We start from the raw sequence: 16,430 nt of genomic DNA, 5'->3' as shown, positions 1-16,430 counted from the left end.
CCATAAAAGTGAGAAATATTCTAAGAATTTGGGAAAGCAATTTTGGGACTTAACACCTTCAATGTATGATCCCAAATATGATCAAGCACATTAACTCTAAGACCAAAATAAATTTTAAATAACAAACCAAAATGTTTTAATGTACCATATGTTAGAAGTTAATCCAAAAAACTAGTAACTTGTTCATCAAGAATTTTAGATTCTACGATCTAATTAACATTATGTTGTTTCAACCAGACTGTTGTTGCTCTGTTGTAGTAGTCTGGCAGTGACTCTGCATGGTCTTCCCCACCCGATTCTTCTTTGAAAGTTCCTAATGATAGTGTTGCCTGGACGGTTGTTTGCCGTAGGTAGAAGGGAAAATCTATCCCCCTTTCCCAACCCCCCCATTGTCAAGTTTTGGGTTTTTCTCCCCACTCTTGAGTTGGGGTGGGTTGTTGATGGTTTGACAAGTTGGTTTGGCTTGTCCAACTTTGTTCTTTTGGGGTTTGCACCACTGCTTGGTCTGTTTAAATTTGATAGCCTTTGACTATGTAAAGAGTCAATGCCCTAGTTAACACTGCTTTTTTAATCGAAAACATTATATTATTTCAATTCAATCAATAAAACGTTATGAATGAACAGGAAATTATATGCAAACCACCATATACAAGATAAGGATTCAACCTAGTAAGCCTTTTTTGGAAAATAAAAAACTAGAAGAAAAAAATAGAATCTAAATACAATAAATACAATAAGTCTTCTTATCCACCTTGTCAATGTGCAAACTTCTAGACTGTGTAACATTTACATGCTTACAAAACCATCATATCATCAATAATCCATCTTGCATCAAACATCAACCTATTCCATCCACACCACAAATTATATGTTACCTCAAGTTGTTATCACAAAATCCCAACTAACTTGGAACTCTTAACTCCCTATGAAATACCAACCTCACACAATTGTAAATGACCATACACTGGCATCAACCTATCACATCCACAAGACTTCTCCAAAATATCTATCATTTCATCAACACAGATACTCTTGCAATGCCTTAAAAATCAATTGTTGACCAATATTCCTAGATAATGAACTGTGTCTCCTCACAATTCAATAAAGACAAATGGTTTGTAATGGTAGAGCTAACACTCCAATAACCTATGTTAATCTAGAGCACCTTCTAAAACATTTTCTTGTTCATAACTATCACCATATGTATTTTAACAATGCCACACACCCCTACACTACCATGCATACTCCAATAGTGTACTTTGATCAATTATGCAATAATTGGAACACAAGAAAGCCTCTTGCAGTTGCTAATGTGGTTTCACCAAGGTTCTGAGAAAACCTCTTGTACTTTTTGTGATTTAATAAAGGAGAAATCACTCTAAGAACACTTTGATTTGGAGCACTAAAAGAAATCTAATTTTACATCAAACTATTTTGAAACATTTGCATGACTAAAGAGTGTTCTCTTCAATCACTTCCATAATTGTAACACTAATTTAGTCAAGTGGATCAATCTAGGAGAACATGATCTATGTGATCCAAAAATTTGTTAACAATATTTAAATACCTATCAATCCTTTGCAATCCATACATTACAAAGACAACCACATTATCGATTGCTTTAATCCTTTACACCAAGATCAATCCAATAGACAAATCCAGCCGACAACAAATTCATATACTATTTTTATCCCACCTGAAACAAATAACATATTTTTCTAATACAAAAACACAATTTTTTAATAACATATGAAATAATCCTTCTCAATTATTCTTAGAACTAAATCTCTTTCTCTTTTATATTTACTTTCCTAAATTAACATTTATCTCCAAATTATTCATCCTAACTAAAAAATAAATATAATTTAATTTAAACTTTAATTTTAGCATATTCTAACATTACCTAAAACACATTTTCTTTACACTATCAAAAACAAAAACAATTGCCATTAATCCAATTTTCTCTTATATTCAGTCAAACTTCTGAATAGCTAATAAAATATATAAACAGTAGGATGCTTTAATCTGATCTAAAAGATGACTAGTATACTGTTTTAAATACTGATAATCTACTCTCATTTATTTTGGTGTCCATATGCTACCATTCTACTTTTTATAGTCTTCTCCAAATAATCACACACCTCACCAGCAGCCACTCGGGCAATCATTCCATCTTCTGTTCTCTGTTTACTTCAGAACACATTCTGGAAGAAGTTTCAAGTTGGGAAAATTTAGGATCATAATAATAAACATCCAAAGGAATCTAAGAAAAAAAAATGATGGTGATGCATGTACAGGCATATGATTTCTGTAATCTATAATATTAAATTGTGTTTAATTTCTGATATCAATTGTATGAGTTTATTTTTTTCACATTTTGGATCAAACTTTATGATTCATCATCTGAAAGAAGAGAGCAAGACGAGAGAAAAGAAAAAATGATTGTTAGCAGACCAAACAGAATAAAAAGAAGAGATTGAAAGAATAAGAGAACTAAGATTTTGGATCAAACTTTATGATTCATCATCTGGAAGAAGAGAGCAAGACGAGAGAAAAGAATAAATGATTCTTAGCAGACCAAACAGAGTAAAAAGAAGAGGTTGAAAGAATAAGAAAACTAAGATGACTAGATAAAAAATGGATATAAGTGTCAATGATTGAAAACAAACTTAAAAAAAAAACATTATAATATATAAATATGCATATAAGACAAGCATACACCTTAATAACCTAAGAAATATGTAGGTTACTATCATCACTTATATGCTGCAGAGAAAATATCAAGAGCATACATTAAGATGGTTCAGAGGTCAATGGCCGGTTTACTTTTTTAGGCCTAAGAAAACCAATACTGCTCCCCAATAGTCGAAGGCAAGAGAAGTTTTGAGCATGTTGAGCTTGAAAGCATTCCATGGAGGATATCTGAAGAAAATCTCAGGAAAGAGGGATCTGTACAGCACTGCCTTTTGGTGACTGAAAGTGTCGAATGAGTACTTTCCATGGTACTTCCCTAACCCACTTTCTCCCACCCCTCCAAATGGCAAACCATCAAGAGCAAACTGCAATTTGAAAACATTTATCAGTGATATATAGTCATCAAGAGTTATCATGGCATCTATGGATTGATGTTACATGATTGAAATTTTAAAAATCATTTATAATTTATTTATTGTACAATCGTATCAAATGAATAACAGCAATTCTTATCCATGATATATATCAAAACTTCAATCGGTACCATAATACATCCTTATGACTTTCAATAGCCAAAATAGAAAAAAACGCAAAAAAACAAAACAAAACAAAATAGTGTTTACCTGAACACCAGTGTCGTTGAATACCAAGCTCCCTGAGGATGTCTCGTTCAAAAGTCTTTTCCTGAGGTTTTCTCTGTTTGTGAAAAGATAGATGGCCAGTGGCTTTGGCCTTGAATTGATGAACTCTATGGAGTCTTCAATCCTTTTCATCTGTCAGTTGATTAAGTCATATAAGAGCACTGAGAAAAATGAATGAACGTAAACAGCTTGCATGCTATGTTATTTAGGGTTCTGCTTATTCAAATTGTCTAATAACTATGAGACATGGAAAAAAATGTACAACAGGAAGTTGATGATTAATGTTAAAAATATACATGATTTTGAATATTAATGAAACAAAGTAAGTTGAATCTTGAATTCTAATTTCAACCTTGATCATATCAGAAATTTTAATATCAAATATTTATATTATCTTAATATTTAAGAAAATAATTAAATAATATATCTGAATTAGATTATTTACAATGAATATTAAATTTTAATTCAAAATTTATACACTGGTTTTCTATTTAATTTGTTTTTATATATAAGTTTAAAAAAAATAGAATTCAAAAATACATTAAAAAATTTAATTTATCAAATATTTAAAATTTAAATAAATAAAAATTAAAAAATAAGTAAAATTATGAAAAATAATGAACAATAATTAATTTTAAATCTTACACACACAAATATTTTAAATCTATATATCTAATATTCAAATGAAAAAAAGAATTGGTTAGATAACATTATTAGACTCTTTTATTGGATTCAACCTTCCTTCTATTAACCTGTTTTGGGTTTATTGGCTTTTTTTTGGACCATACACTATGTGTTAATTTTTTTAGTTCTATGTTATTAGAGTAGTTGATGATGCTGAATTTATTTAATATTCTCATATTCATCCTTAGACATTATAACTGTATTTATACATATATGTTAAAAAATAGATCTTTTCAAAAAATATCATTTATAATTAATATTTATAATTTATTAATAATTTTAATTCATGTATATCTGCTTATGTAAAAAATATAATAAATTATGTCCAAGGGGTTGAGCTTAACTGGTTAAAACAAATTACGTCAAGGGGTTGAGCTTAACTAGTTAAAACACTGGGACATCTGAAGTGGAATTCTAAAGATATATAATGAGGATGGCTCCCTACTGTGTCCCGTCAACAACATAATAATAATAATAATTCAAAGATATGTAATGGGGATGGGGCCCCTATTGTGTCCCCACTCGTTCATAGCTCTAGTCAACATAGCTTCAATGAACAACATAATGGGGATGGGCCCCCTATTGTGTCCCACTCGTTCATAGCTCTAGTCAACATAGCTTCAGTCAACAACATAATGGTAATGGGCCCCCTACCGTGTCGGTTCATAATAATAATAATAATAATAATAATTCAGTCAACAACAATATAATAATAATAATTCAAAGATATGTAATGGGGATGGCCCCTCCCACTGGTGGGAATGGGCCCCTCTTGTGTCCCGACTGGTTAATAACTCCAATCAACAACATAATAATAATAATAATTCAAAGATATCTAATGGGGATGGGACACACTAAGTTATTCAGACTTCGACCAAAATAAAAATTCAAAACTATGTTCAAACTATCAAATTCTAAACCTCTTTAAAACAGAAAGAAATGATTCTAAAATATAATATAATTATAAATTAGGAAAAGAGACCGTTCACAACTATCGAATTCCAAACCTGCATAAAACAACCTAAACAATTTTTACTATTCTAATAGTACTAAAATTCAAAGATTATAAAATTGTCCATAGACTACCAAATTCCAGGCCTGCTTTAAAAAAAACACTCTAATGGCAGAAAGCAATGGTCCTAAAATTTCATGGCTTATTACTACGTTCATCAAAATAGTCAGGTTATTCAGGCTTTGGAGGTTACAAATGCCCAGCCAAAAGGTAACTGCATTTTTGTTGTTTATTAAGTAGATCTCTGGATAACTCACAACTATAAACAGAGAAAAAAAAGAAAAAGACATACTGTGATGACAGGAAGCAGGGGTCCGAAAATTTCCTCGTTCATTATGTCTGACGTCAACGGCGGATTAAGCAGGATTGTTGGCTGCATATACCTGAAAAACAGATGCAAAATGCAAAGATTATGTAGAAATTAATCTACCCCCAAATAGAGACTTCAAATAACTTGAAAATTAAGGGTTGATGCACTCACAATCTCTTCTCATCATGTCTGCCACCGTAGACTATGGTATTTGCAATAGATGGATCTTGCAGGTACTTTGTAAGCCTCAAAAAATGGTTTTTGTTGACAATTCTTGAGAGATCACTACTTTTGCTGGGATCCTCTCCATAAAACTTTTTGATAGTCTTCTTCAGGGAATCGACCTGTTATTTGAGCCACTTGATGTGAGAATCAGAAGCCACAATGTGAATATGCATTGTGAATGAAAAGCCAGAGAAGGCTCTGGTCCCTACCAGAGCAGCAGCAATTTCTTCTTGCACAAGAATGTAGTCAGGGGAGACGCATGCTTGTCCATTGCATAACATCCATTTGCCAAAGACTATTCGCTTTGCTGTCACCTGCATCACTTTCTCATTACTTCACATTTCACACACAAATTGCATATCTCAACAACTTCTTATCTAAATAATTACCAGCAAATCATCATTACTATGCATGCGATCGACTATTGTGGGGCATTTTCCACCTAATTCCAGAGTAACTGGCGTAAGATGTTTTGCAGCTGCAGTCATTACAATTCGCCCAATGCGTGCACTGCCTGCAAATTTTGCCAACAATTGTGAAGTATTTATACATAAAAACCTCAAATTTTCACAGTACATAAGATTCAATTGAAGTGCTTCCAAAAAAAACCCTGTATTCAACTATTATACCCAATTTCAGATTAGTCTTGAGGCAAATAAGAGATTGCTGATTTGCTTAATAACCTATTTAACAAACTCACCCTGCATTTGACATAGGGATTCATTGTGTTGGTCAAAGAGAGATCGACAGTTCAGTTAGTTTGCAGAGCATTCTAATAGCAAATGAAAAAGTCTTGGGTTCAAATTCTAACTGATTCATATGATCTGTAATTCTAAATGGAATATCAAATTCATGTTAGGAGTCCGCTTAAAGTGAGGCGTTGGAAACAAGCTACACCCAGATCTATGATGGGCTGCCAATAGTTCAGTTGATAGAGTACTCCAGCAACAAATGAAAGGTTGTAGGAATGAATCCTCACTGATCCATATGATCTGTAGCTCAATGTTTGAAACTAATCTAGAAATCCTTAATTTCTCATCCAATTAATAAATTAGTGTGATTGAAGATGGTTTTTTTGAGAAGCTCTTCACCTAGATGCTTAGGGAAAGAGCTTCTCAAAAAACCATCTTCAGTCACAGTAAAAAAATCTCATAAAGAATTGGTTAAAAAGAGGCCATAATTCAGTTGATACAGCACTCCACCAGTAAATGAAAGATTCGGAGTTCAAATCCTAACTGATTTATATGAACTGTAATTCTGGAACTAATCTACATATATCCTAAATTTTTCATCCAATTAAAAGATTATTAGATGTGATTAAAGACGGAAAATGTGTGTTTCTCAAAATCAGTGTAAGGTGTAAGAGCTCAATAAGTTCTCAATAAGTTCAGATATTTTCGGTGGGTGATTTATTATGTTTTATTTTTGTTGGGTGATACATTATAAGGGCTAAACTGCCCTGAATGAGTCCAATATGAATCGGGGTTAATCATACTTGTATTCATCTAGCTTCACATTAGCTGAGCCCTATAACCCCACACAAAAGTTGTGCATAAAAAGATTTATGTATTTTGGGCTGGAATATATCAAAATTCATACAGAACATGAGTTGGGTTTGGCCATATTCCCATGCAAGCATAAATATGAAATGGGTGTAACTGGTTATATATTCTACATTTGGTTGAATAGGAATTAGGCACAGAGAGGACTGCACAGAGAACACCACTGATCAGATTCAAACATAGCATATAGTTAGGAACAAGTAATGTTTCACAGCTCACCAAACCTACCAGTGAAAAATATCTTGTCCCACTTTAGCTCCAGCAATTTAGCGCACTCCTCAGGGCCACCTTGAACAACTCTAATCATACTGTTATCCAAGTACTTGGGAATAAGATATGCAAGGAGATCTGATGTAGCAGCAGCCATTTCCGAGGGCTTTAAAACCACAGCATTTCCAGCTGCAATGGCCCCTACCAGTGGCTCTAAAGCCAAATCTACATAACATAAAACAAAATATACATAAGTACAGATATAGCACTAATTCTGGGTCAATAATGGCTGAGCTAAAACAAGACTTACTGAAAGGAAAATTCCATGTAGTGAATATTAAAACTACACCAAGGGGCTCTGCAATCAGTGAGGCTGAACCATAGAATGCTATAAGTGGAAGAGAAACCTGCCTCATAAAAGCAACCAAAACAAGTGACAAACATCCTCAACATCTCATTCTATCCACAAAAAAAATTCAAATTTCTGTTACAAGCTTATACCCCTATGGGTGCCATCCATTTATGTAGGTTTTTAAGAGCAAATCTTGCCGCGTTTATTACAAGAGCAACCTGCGACAAAAAAAGCCTGTTAAAATAAAAACATCATTAACATCTGACTACCGATTTAACCGCCACACAAACATCTGGTCAGAAGCAATAAAATCTATCCATTTGAATACATGAAAACTAAGATCAGAACATAACCTCGTCTCTGTATGCCTCAGTTTGACTCTTGCCCAAATCAGTATGAAGCGCATCCAATATTTCTTCTTCATTTTCAACAACTAACTTGAGAATAGCTTCAAGTTGGTTTCTCCTCCAATTCATGCACAGAGTCTTTCCGCCATTGAAACTGGATTTCATTTCTTCTGAAATTTTTCGCAAATCCATGAGTGGTGGGCAGTGAGAACTAGGTAATCCTATGCTATACTTAACTGAATTGAAGAGTCAAAAAAGTTGCTCAATTTTTGCAGAACGATACAGTGAATAGTTAATATGTTTGGTGAAAGAATGCTTCATTTTTGCCAAAATCGTGTTTGGTTCTGAATATTAATTAAGTAATAATTACAATGAGATGGGCATACAGTACGCAGGATAGAGAGAGAATACTTAAAATAGAGAGGTGTCATTACTTGTCATTAAAAATTCACTGATTTCACTTAACCAGTGAAGTCTGAGTAGGGCAGGGAGTGCCCAGAAGTCGTGGGAAAGACGGACATGGGTTGTTGGACTCGCCTACTGAATTTAATGGCTGTCTGTTTCTTTTAAACGTTATCAAGAAGACTTCACAAACGTTGTATGTGCCGGGAGGATTACGAACCCTCATAAATTTTAAAGCTTTTGGGGAAATTGATCGAGTGGTCCGTTCTGATTTTTTTTTTTGTGATTTAGGAGTTCAGACTTATATTTTCAGTTTTGGATAGTTTTAACAAATTCTACAGAGAGAATTTTATATCTGCACAAAGGTTAAAACAAAAAAGGTATTTTAATAGTGATGGCTAGGAGAAGAGTACTGATAGCTGTCATAGTTTCAATAGCTGCCATCTTATTGTCATAGTGACTCCTTAATAGCTGTCATAGTGACCCCTAATGGACGTGTCTATTCTGGCTCCAAAATGACAGTACGGATTGACTAGCACGCGTGTTAGTCACTCATTTTACACTGTCGATTTTGCAATTAACGGCTGCGATTGACTAACCTGTCGCTAACACGTTGTACGAAAGATCTGTTTTGGAGCCAGAATAGCCGTGGCCACCCCCAATAGCCATCATAGTGAAAACACCATTAATAAATTTGTTTTCTATCAATAGTTGATCATTTTTTGTCATTTTGTTCATAATTGGCCCATTTGTGCACCACTATTGGAACATTTGTGCAAAACTATTGGAACACTTGTCGACAAGTACTGGTGATTTTGAGTGGACGGTTACTGGAACATCTTTAGTTAGGTATCAGGCAACACTTTCAAATGTGTACTTTTTGACCTTTGTGCACATAATTGATTCCCCAACGTGCATTGTTACTACCCAGAAGCCAAATCAATAACTTTAAGTAGTTAAGTCACATTCGAAGACAACTAAAAAAACAAATCAAAATCTGATGTACCGTTTAAGATTTGTGGGTGCACAAAGTTAGCTATGACGGCTACTGGTGCTCTTTCCCTATATTTATTTATAGATGCCCTAATAATTGTGCACTACAAACTACCAAAAACATATTTATAGATGTTCTTATTATCGTGCAATACAACTACCAAAAATAATGCATGACTGATGGAATACATAATCCTCTAATAAATGTTTTCACCAATACCTATGCACAAATGTCCCAATAAACTTATTCTACCTATTGTTTGAATATAAAAATATTAATGGATATTTAAGAAAGTGTCAATCGTAATTTGACATAAGATAAGGGAAGGGCCCAGGGACCACCAATGTTTCAATTAATGTTCACTCCTTGCTCACCTAACCTCCCATATAACTATTGTATTTTAACCATTAAAAAACTTTAAGGGACCAATAAAAATTTGAAAATACATTTGCATTTATTATGCAAGGCAAGTTGCACCAAAATACCCACTTTTGGGTAAGTGCACCAAGATGGTGAACAAAAAGGGGGTATAAGTGGCCACTGTTTTTTTTTTTTTTTTTACAAACAAGTAAACTTGAACTTCAAAGAGATATTTGAAGGTCACGCACTTGAAACTAAGAGTTGACAAAAGAATAAGAATTGTAGTACTTTGAATCTAGTTTCTAAACTATTATTTTTTAAAAAAAACTGGATAAGATTAAGAGGGTCAAACCTCTCTCGCGCGAAAAAATGTTCCAGATTTTTTCATAAAAATCATAATATAGCTATTTTCGTGCGCTACATAAAATATATAGTTAGATTTAGTATTTTGTAAAACCCTTTGGTAGGATGATAGGTATGATTGAGATCTATAAGTTGTATATTTTTTTGTAATTTTTCATTAAGTATTTTGTTTTTATGATTTTTTGAAGTGATCGCACCCTAAAAATTTGGTACATGTTTGTGCGCTGGGCATAACTTGCATCAAAATAATCGAAAATGAAAACTTATTTTTTTAAAATTGATAGAATCTAGTGTAGAACAATAATATGTAATTTATTTTGAATTTGGTCAAGTATATCAAAAGTTATTAAAAAAATGGTAAACGCATGTCTGTGAGGACTGTCAAGGCACTGGTAAAGAAAATTAAAGTTTACTATGTTAATGTTGTCCAAAAATAGAAAAAATTATATGGTCAGAAAGCTGAGAAGACGTGTGAGATTATGGTGGTAATTTTAGAGACACTATTTTGATCATTTGTAAACTTGATGATGATGAAGTCAAGAAATCATGTTGGAAGACGAAAAAACGTGTAAATAGACAAAAATGGAGGGAAAATGGGCTTGCAAGACTTAGGGTCATTTTCCAACCCTCTTACCAAGCCAAAACCTGCACGGGTTTTGAAAAACAAAAAGTACCATTCATAGTTCTACATAACCCGTACGTGTTATGTAGAACTAAAACCATCATTTTGAGTTTCACAAAACCAGTATGGGTTATGAAAAACATCATTTCAAGTTTCACAAGACCCGTACGGGTTATTAAAAACCAATCATTTTGAGTTTCACAAAACTAGTACGGGTTATGAAAAACATCATTTTGAGTTTCACAAAACCCGTACAGGTTGTGAAGACATCAAAATGTATGCTTGTAAACTTAGCATTTACTACACATGTATAGACATACATATATAATATGTGTTTATGCATGTATATATGCATACCTATACTTATTTATACATATATTTATATAGATATATGTATATATGTTTGTATACATGCATGTCTCTCTTCTTTTCCTCTCTCTCGTCTTCCTTCCCCCATCACCATCTCTATCTATTTTGAGCCCTAATTATCCTCCTTGAGTTCTATCTTATCTCTCTTCCCCCTCACACTTCTCTCTCTGTTGAGTCTTTCACCCTCTTCTTCTTCTCGTTCTCTCTGTACCTCATCTCTGTACCTCATCTCTCTCTCTCTCTCTCTCTCTCTCTCTCTCTCTCTCTCACTCTCACTCTCACTCTCATTATCCTATCCTGTTAACACCCTCTCCCCCTTCTCTCTCTTTCTCTCCCCTACCTCTCCCTCTCCCCCCTCTCCCCCCCCTTCCTGCTCCCGTTATCTTATCCTATTCTCTCTCTCCCTCCCCCCTCTCTCTCTCATTCTCTCTCTCCCTCTCCCCCTCTTTATCCTATTCTCCCCATCTTCGTCCTCACTCTCTCTCTTCCTCTCCCCTCCCTCTCCCTCTCCCTCTCTCCCAATCTCCTCTTTCTCCCCCCCTCTCTCTCCCTCCCCCTCTCCTTATCCTATTATCTCCCTCTTCTTATCCCCTGTTCTCTATCTTACCCTCTATCCCCTACTCTCTCTCTCTCTCTCTCTCTCTCTCTCTCTCTCTCTCTCTCTCTCTCTCTCTCTCTCTCTCTCTCTCTCTCTCTCTCTCTCCCCACTTCATCTTTGGTTCCTAGTTCTACCTAACCCGTACGGGTTATGAAAAACTAAGGCCAAAACTTCTAGTTTTGCATGACACGCTTTTGAATTTCATAGAACACGCATGGGTTATGAAAAATATCTTCTTTTTTTTGCATGTGGTCACTCAACATTACCTAAAACCAAGAGAGCATCGTGCGATGTATGATGAGAAAATATGAAATCAGTCAAAAAAGTTTATGAAATATTCCCCTACCTAGAAAATTTCATGAATATAAAACCATAAAATTTTCTAATTATTGCATAGTCTCTTTAACTATTTCATTGTACAAAGTGAAAGAGATTATAGTAATGGAACCCTACACAATATACATACAATTATGCAAAAAAATAGGATTAGTCGAACAAACTAGATTAACAAGTATCATTGCCTGCAAAATGTAGAGAGAAATGAGAGCTCAAATTACTTGTGCTTCTCATATTTTCAAGCTCGACCAATTTTAAACTTTCCCATGTATTTTTGTAAGGACTCGCATAGCCTTACTAATTTTCCACCATAATTAAAGACTTAATTACAACTCCCATTGTAATCAAACAAATGAATTAAGTACCTTTCCACAAGAGTACATTTATAACATGAAATTAACTTTCTTATATACAATAACGATTAAAAATGCATATTTCATGATAAAAACCTAATATTTGATTGCATGCAATTGCTTTTACTAACTTTGAATGCTTCATCTATCATGCTTTATGATGAATAGTGTAATTTTATAAACACGTGATTTTCTAAGCATTTTCTTCATTGTTTTCAATGTAACTTTATTTTATATGATTTCATTTTTGCAAGATAATTTATTCATATTACAACATGGAAGCGGAATTTTTCCTTTATACTAACCCAAAATATGCAATATATATGATTCATATGATATGAGTATGTGTATTTAGATACATCCACGTATAGGTTCGTGGGTATATGTAGATACATATACTTATATACATATGAAATGCAATCTTCATTCAATATCATGAAATCTACTAGCTAACTATCTAGATCAGATTGAATTATGAATAACATTAATGGTAGATTTCTCTCTAACATTAATAGTTGTATGTAGGCTATGTATGTAAAGATTGCATATCTGCAATCAAATTTTGAACAACATGAAAATGAATGCAAAACTCAATTTTTTCATAGTTGAAATGAAGAAAACAATCATTATATATACAAATTTCACAATAAAAATACCTCAAATTTATTTAATCTTGCACCCATGCTGCAGGTCGACCCCTTTCTATGGTTGAGAATAAACTGAAATTGTCTTCTATCTTGCAGAAAAATAAACACAACAAAACTTTCCCTACTATGACACCTCTTTCTACAGCCAAAATTGAGATTTTAACAGTTGATTTCTTCTTTATTGCTGCACCAAGAAATAATATAACATAACCTCTAAAACCAATGCCAATTCATTGTGTATATAGGCGCCTTGAAGAAGATTGGTTTTATTTGTTTTAAAATATGTTTTTAATCCATTCTTGGCATCCTCTATCTTCTACGCTATGGTAAGTTCATCTTTATCACGTTTCTTAACCTAAAAAATGTCTTGGATATATATATAGTTAGTTAGTTAGTTTATTGTTTATTTAATATTATTATAATGATATATAAGTTTTTACACTCATTAATTACATGTGTGTATAGATATATATATTAAAACAATTTTGTCAATTATATATGTATCATTTATATTTAATAAAATTATTAGTCAAATGATCAAATATTTAAAGTGAAATGTGCATCTCAAGTGAATTCTCATACAACAAAATCTATATTAAACTAATTTTTAATTGCAAAATTCATGAGCTACAAAAAGAAATTATCAATCAAACTATAATGCAACTACATGAGCTACGTGGTGTGTGTAGGTTCCCCTCATGCTACTTAGAACTAAAAATCTAGGCCACATCTACCTCAACTATGGTCTTGCCTTTGACGACACCTACACACACTTGCAATCACTTTTTACATTAGTAGCTCAATCAATATTTATAATCAAAATGGAATTGCAAATGCATATTCCATCATCATTATGATATAATCAATCATTAAATTAACATAATCCACATGATTAACTAATGATTAATCAATCCAAAACATCATAAATTAAAACATTAAAAGTCAGGATATGACATCCTTCCCCACTTGGAAGAGACATCATCCCAATGTCTTATAAATAAGCATCAAGCATATAAGTAACATATTGATGCAACCAAAGCATCACACACACAAGTATCTCAACCAAACATCATAGTACCCTATTACATAAACATAATGTCTTGAGTATGAAAAAAAAGATAACTATCAAGCAAAGTACTTAGTCAACAAACAAATTAGGAAAAGAGCGATCTATCTCATCGACATCCTCCCATGTGGTACTATCCACAGAATAATGGTCCCATTGGACCTCGTACTGAGTATGTTCTCTATTGTGCAAATTAATGTTATGTCTATTAAGGATGCATAAAGGCTCCACTAGCACCATCCCAAGTCCTGCACTTGCAAATCATTCCAATCAAGCATGTGAATTACATATAGATGATAAGGTTTAGGTAAAGATACAGTAAAACATCATGTAGTTGAGCCAAAGCAAGTGGTAGAGAAAGTCTATATGCAAATGGGCTAATTGCTTCTGATATGTCAAATGGACCCACATATATAGGCCCCAACTTGGAAGTTCCCCCCCCCAAAAAAAACTCTTGTGGGGTCTAACTCTCAAAAGACTTTATCCCCCACTACAAATTGTTGAAAAAACCTATGCATCTCTGCATAAGTCTTTTTCCTATCCATTGCCTCTTGTAGTCCTTCCTTGTTGAATGTATGAATAAGGAATGATATTTGTTGGAGGATACATATCCTTATTAGCATCATTAATTTTCATATGGGAGGTAAAGGAGTCCTATTTCATTAGGTTGTTTTTATGAATTTCATCATTGTTTTCATCTCCATCTTTGTTCAAGATAATGTTGGGAGAAATTTCTTCAATAAAATAAGTATCACGATGCATTTAAATGTCTTGATTAGAAAAATAGTCTCTAGGAGAGGAATAGGCCTCTATGCCCTTCAAAGTGTCAAGATTTGGGATAACAAAGTATAAGTCATGTTCCTCTTGCACCAAAGTGTTCTCATGGGGGATGTTATGTTTGAGAGAAGAGTTGACCATCATTTTCAACGCTTCATCTCTAAAAGAGAGACCATTGAAGGAAGTGATTATGGTATCTTCTCCATGTACCAAGGATTCCTCATGAATAAGAGAAACTTTAGGAAAGGGATAAGCATGTTTCATTAGGGTCTCATCTCTATAAGGAAGGGTATTGGAATGACTAGAAGGTAAATTCTCATAAGGAGGATTGTCAATCATATCAACCTCTTGTAAAGCTTCATAAATGGGATTGTCAATCATCACAATTTCCTTATGAGGAATGAGTTTTAAGAGATGTAGATGATGATTTAATTGAGATAAATTCATCAAGGGCTTCATCTAACATATCAAAGTCACCGATACTAAATGACTCATCAAAGGCATGAGAATCTTGTAAAAAGAGATCCAACATGGTTGAATAAGCTTGCTTTCTTCAAGATCAGGGTTGATTTTTTTGTTTTTCTAATTTAAAAAACAAAAAATGCTTTGTCTAACTAATGCAATTAAATGATGTAATCTAATGAAATAAAGCATGCAATACACTAATGCAATGAAAGATACAACAATGCAAGTAAATCATTTTAATTTTAATTTTTTCTTTTTATAAATAAAATGAAATGATAATTATTTAAAGGTAAGAAATGAAGCAATGATGTGATTAACTAAGAAATGAAATTGCATTTAAGCAATGAATGAATACATCTAAATTTAAAAATGTGACACAAAATCATATATAAACTAAAAATTAGATGTGATGCAAATGCAAGAAGAGTCGGTTTCACCAAAATGTAGTGTGATGAAATAGGAATTGACTAGTTTAGCTATGTAAGAAAGCAATAAATATATTTCACACGGTCCTTACATTAAAGAGACATGAAAGTTAATAGATTCATCTCCAAGGAATGAACACTAATTGACTTCAAGTTTCTCCCTTTGAGGGGTTGAATTGGGTACTAAGAATATGAAAATTGAATGCTAGATCTAGGCTAAAGATGGAAATTTTATGTAAATGAACATGAAGAGGTAGTTGTCAATTAGATATGAAGCTATAACTATAGAGATAATATGAGAAAGATGATCAAAACTCATGGCTATAAATTGGGCCTAAAAAGTTGGGACAAAGTAGCTCCAAGAAAATCTATCATCGGACTGTCGGATGCTGATGAAATAAAATTTGCTCAAAATCTACCCTAGAAGTTTTTTGGGAAATTCATAAAAAAAAGTAGAATGAAATGTATCTATCCTCTGCTTTTTGTAATTGCAAAAAGTTGCTACACACACACATATCACAACTTTTTCTGTGTCTAAAATTTAGGACCTCACACTTACACTAAAACAAAACAAAAAATTATAGTACTATTATTTCAAGAGGCGTAAAATGTAATC

General features: G+C 33.1%; 1 protein-coding gene across 2 annotated transcripts; it reads right to left on the bottom strand.

Moving 5' to 3' along the window:
- Positions 1-1,949: 1,949 nt before the first annotated feature.
- LOC131064386 (aldehyde dehydrogenase family 3 member F1) lies at positions 1,950-8,749 on the bottom strand. 2 transcript variants are annotated; one of them, XM_057998512.2, is made up of 12 exons: positions 8,472-8,749; positions 8,044-8,207; positions 7,840-7,908; positions 7,649-7,745; positions 7,357-7,563; positions 5,956-6,080; positions 5,776-5,880; positions 5,513-5,685; positions 5,324-5,414; positions 3,318-3,467; positions 2,827-3,059; positions 1,950-2,204 (listed from the first exon to the last, which is right to left on the bottom strand). In XM_057998512.2, exons 1-12 carry the CDS (start codon positions 8,476-8,478, stop codon positions 2,165-2,167), a joined length of 1,461 nt encoding a protein of 486 aa, XP_057854495.2. In that variant the 5' UTR covers positions 8,479-8,749; the 3' UTR covers positions 1,950-2,164. The 2 variants fall into 2 exon arrangements, with proteins under 2 accessions (XP_057854495.2, XP_057854494.2); XM_057998511.2 differs by lacking the exon at positions 8,472-8,749 and having other exon boundaries at positions 8,044-8,447.
- Between the last annotated feature and the right edge of the window lie 7,681 nt (positions 8,750-16,430).

This window comes from Cryptomeria japonica, chromosome 5 (genome assembly GCF_030272615.1).
Source record: "Cryptomeria japonica chromosome 5, Sugi_1.0, whole genome shotgun sequence".
Taxonomy (NCBI): Eukaryota; Viridiplantae; Streptophyta; class Pinopsida; order Cupressales; family Cupressaceae; genus Cryptomeria; species Cryptomeria japonica.
This window is presented reverse-complemented; position numbering and strand designations above follow the sequence as displayed.

Excerpts from the sequence above, each read along its gene's own strand:
- LOC131064386 (XM_057998511.2), bottom strand. The coding sequence starts at position 8,229 with ATGGATTTGCGAAAAATTTCAGAAGAAATGAAATCCAGTTTCAATGGC. Across the intron at positions 7,909-8,043 it reads CTGAGGCATACAGAGACGAG|GTTGCTCTTGTAATAAACGC; the intron begins GTTATGTTCTGA and ends TTTTTGTCGCAG. Across the intron at positions 3,060-3,317 it reads TCAACGACACTGGTGTTCAG|TTTGCTCTTGATGGTTTGCC; the intron begins GTAAACACTATT and ends TTCAAATTGCAG.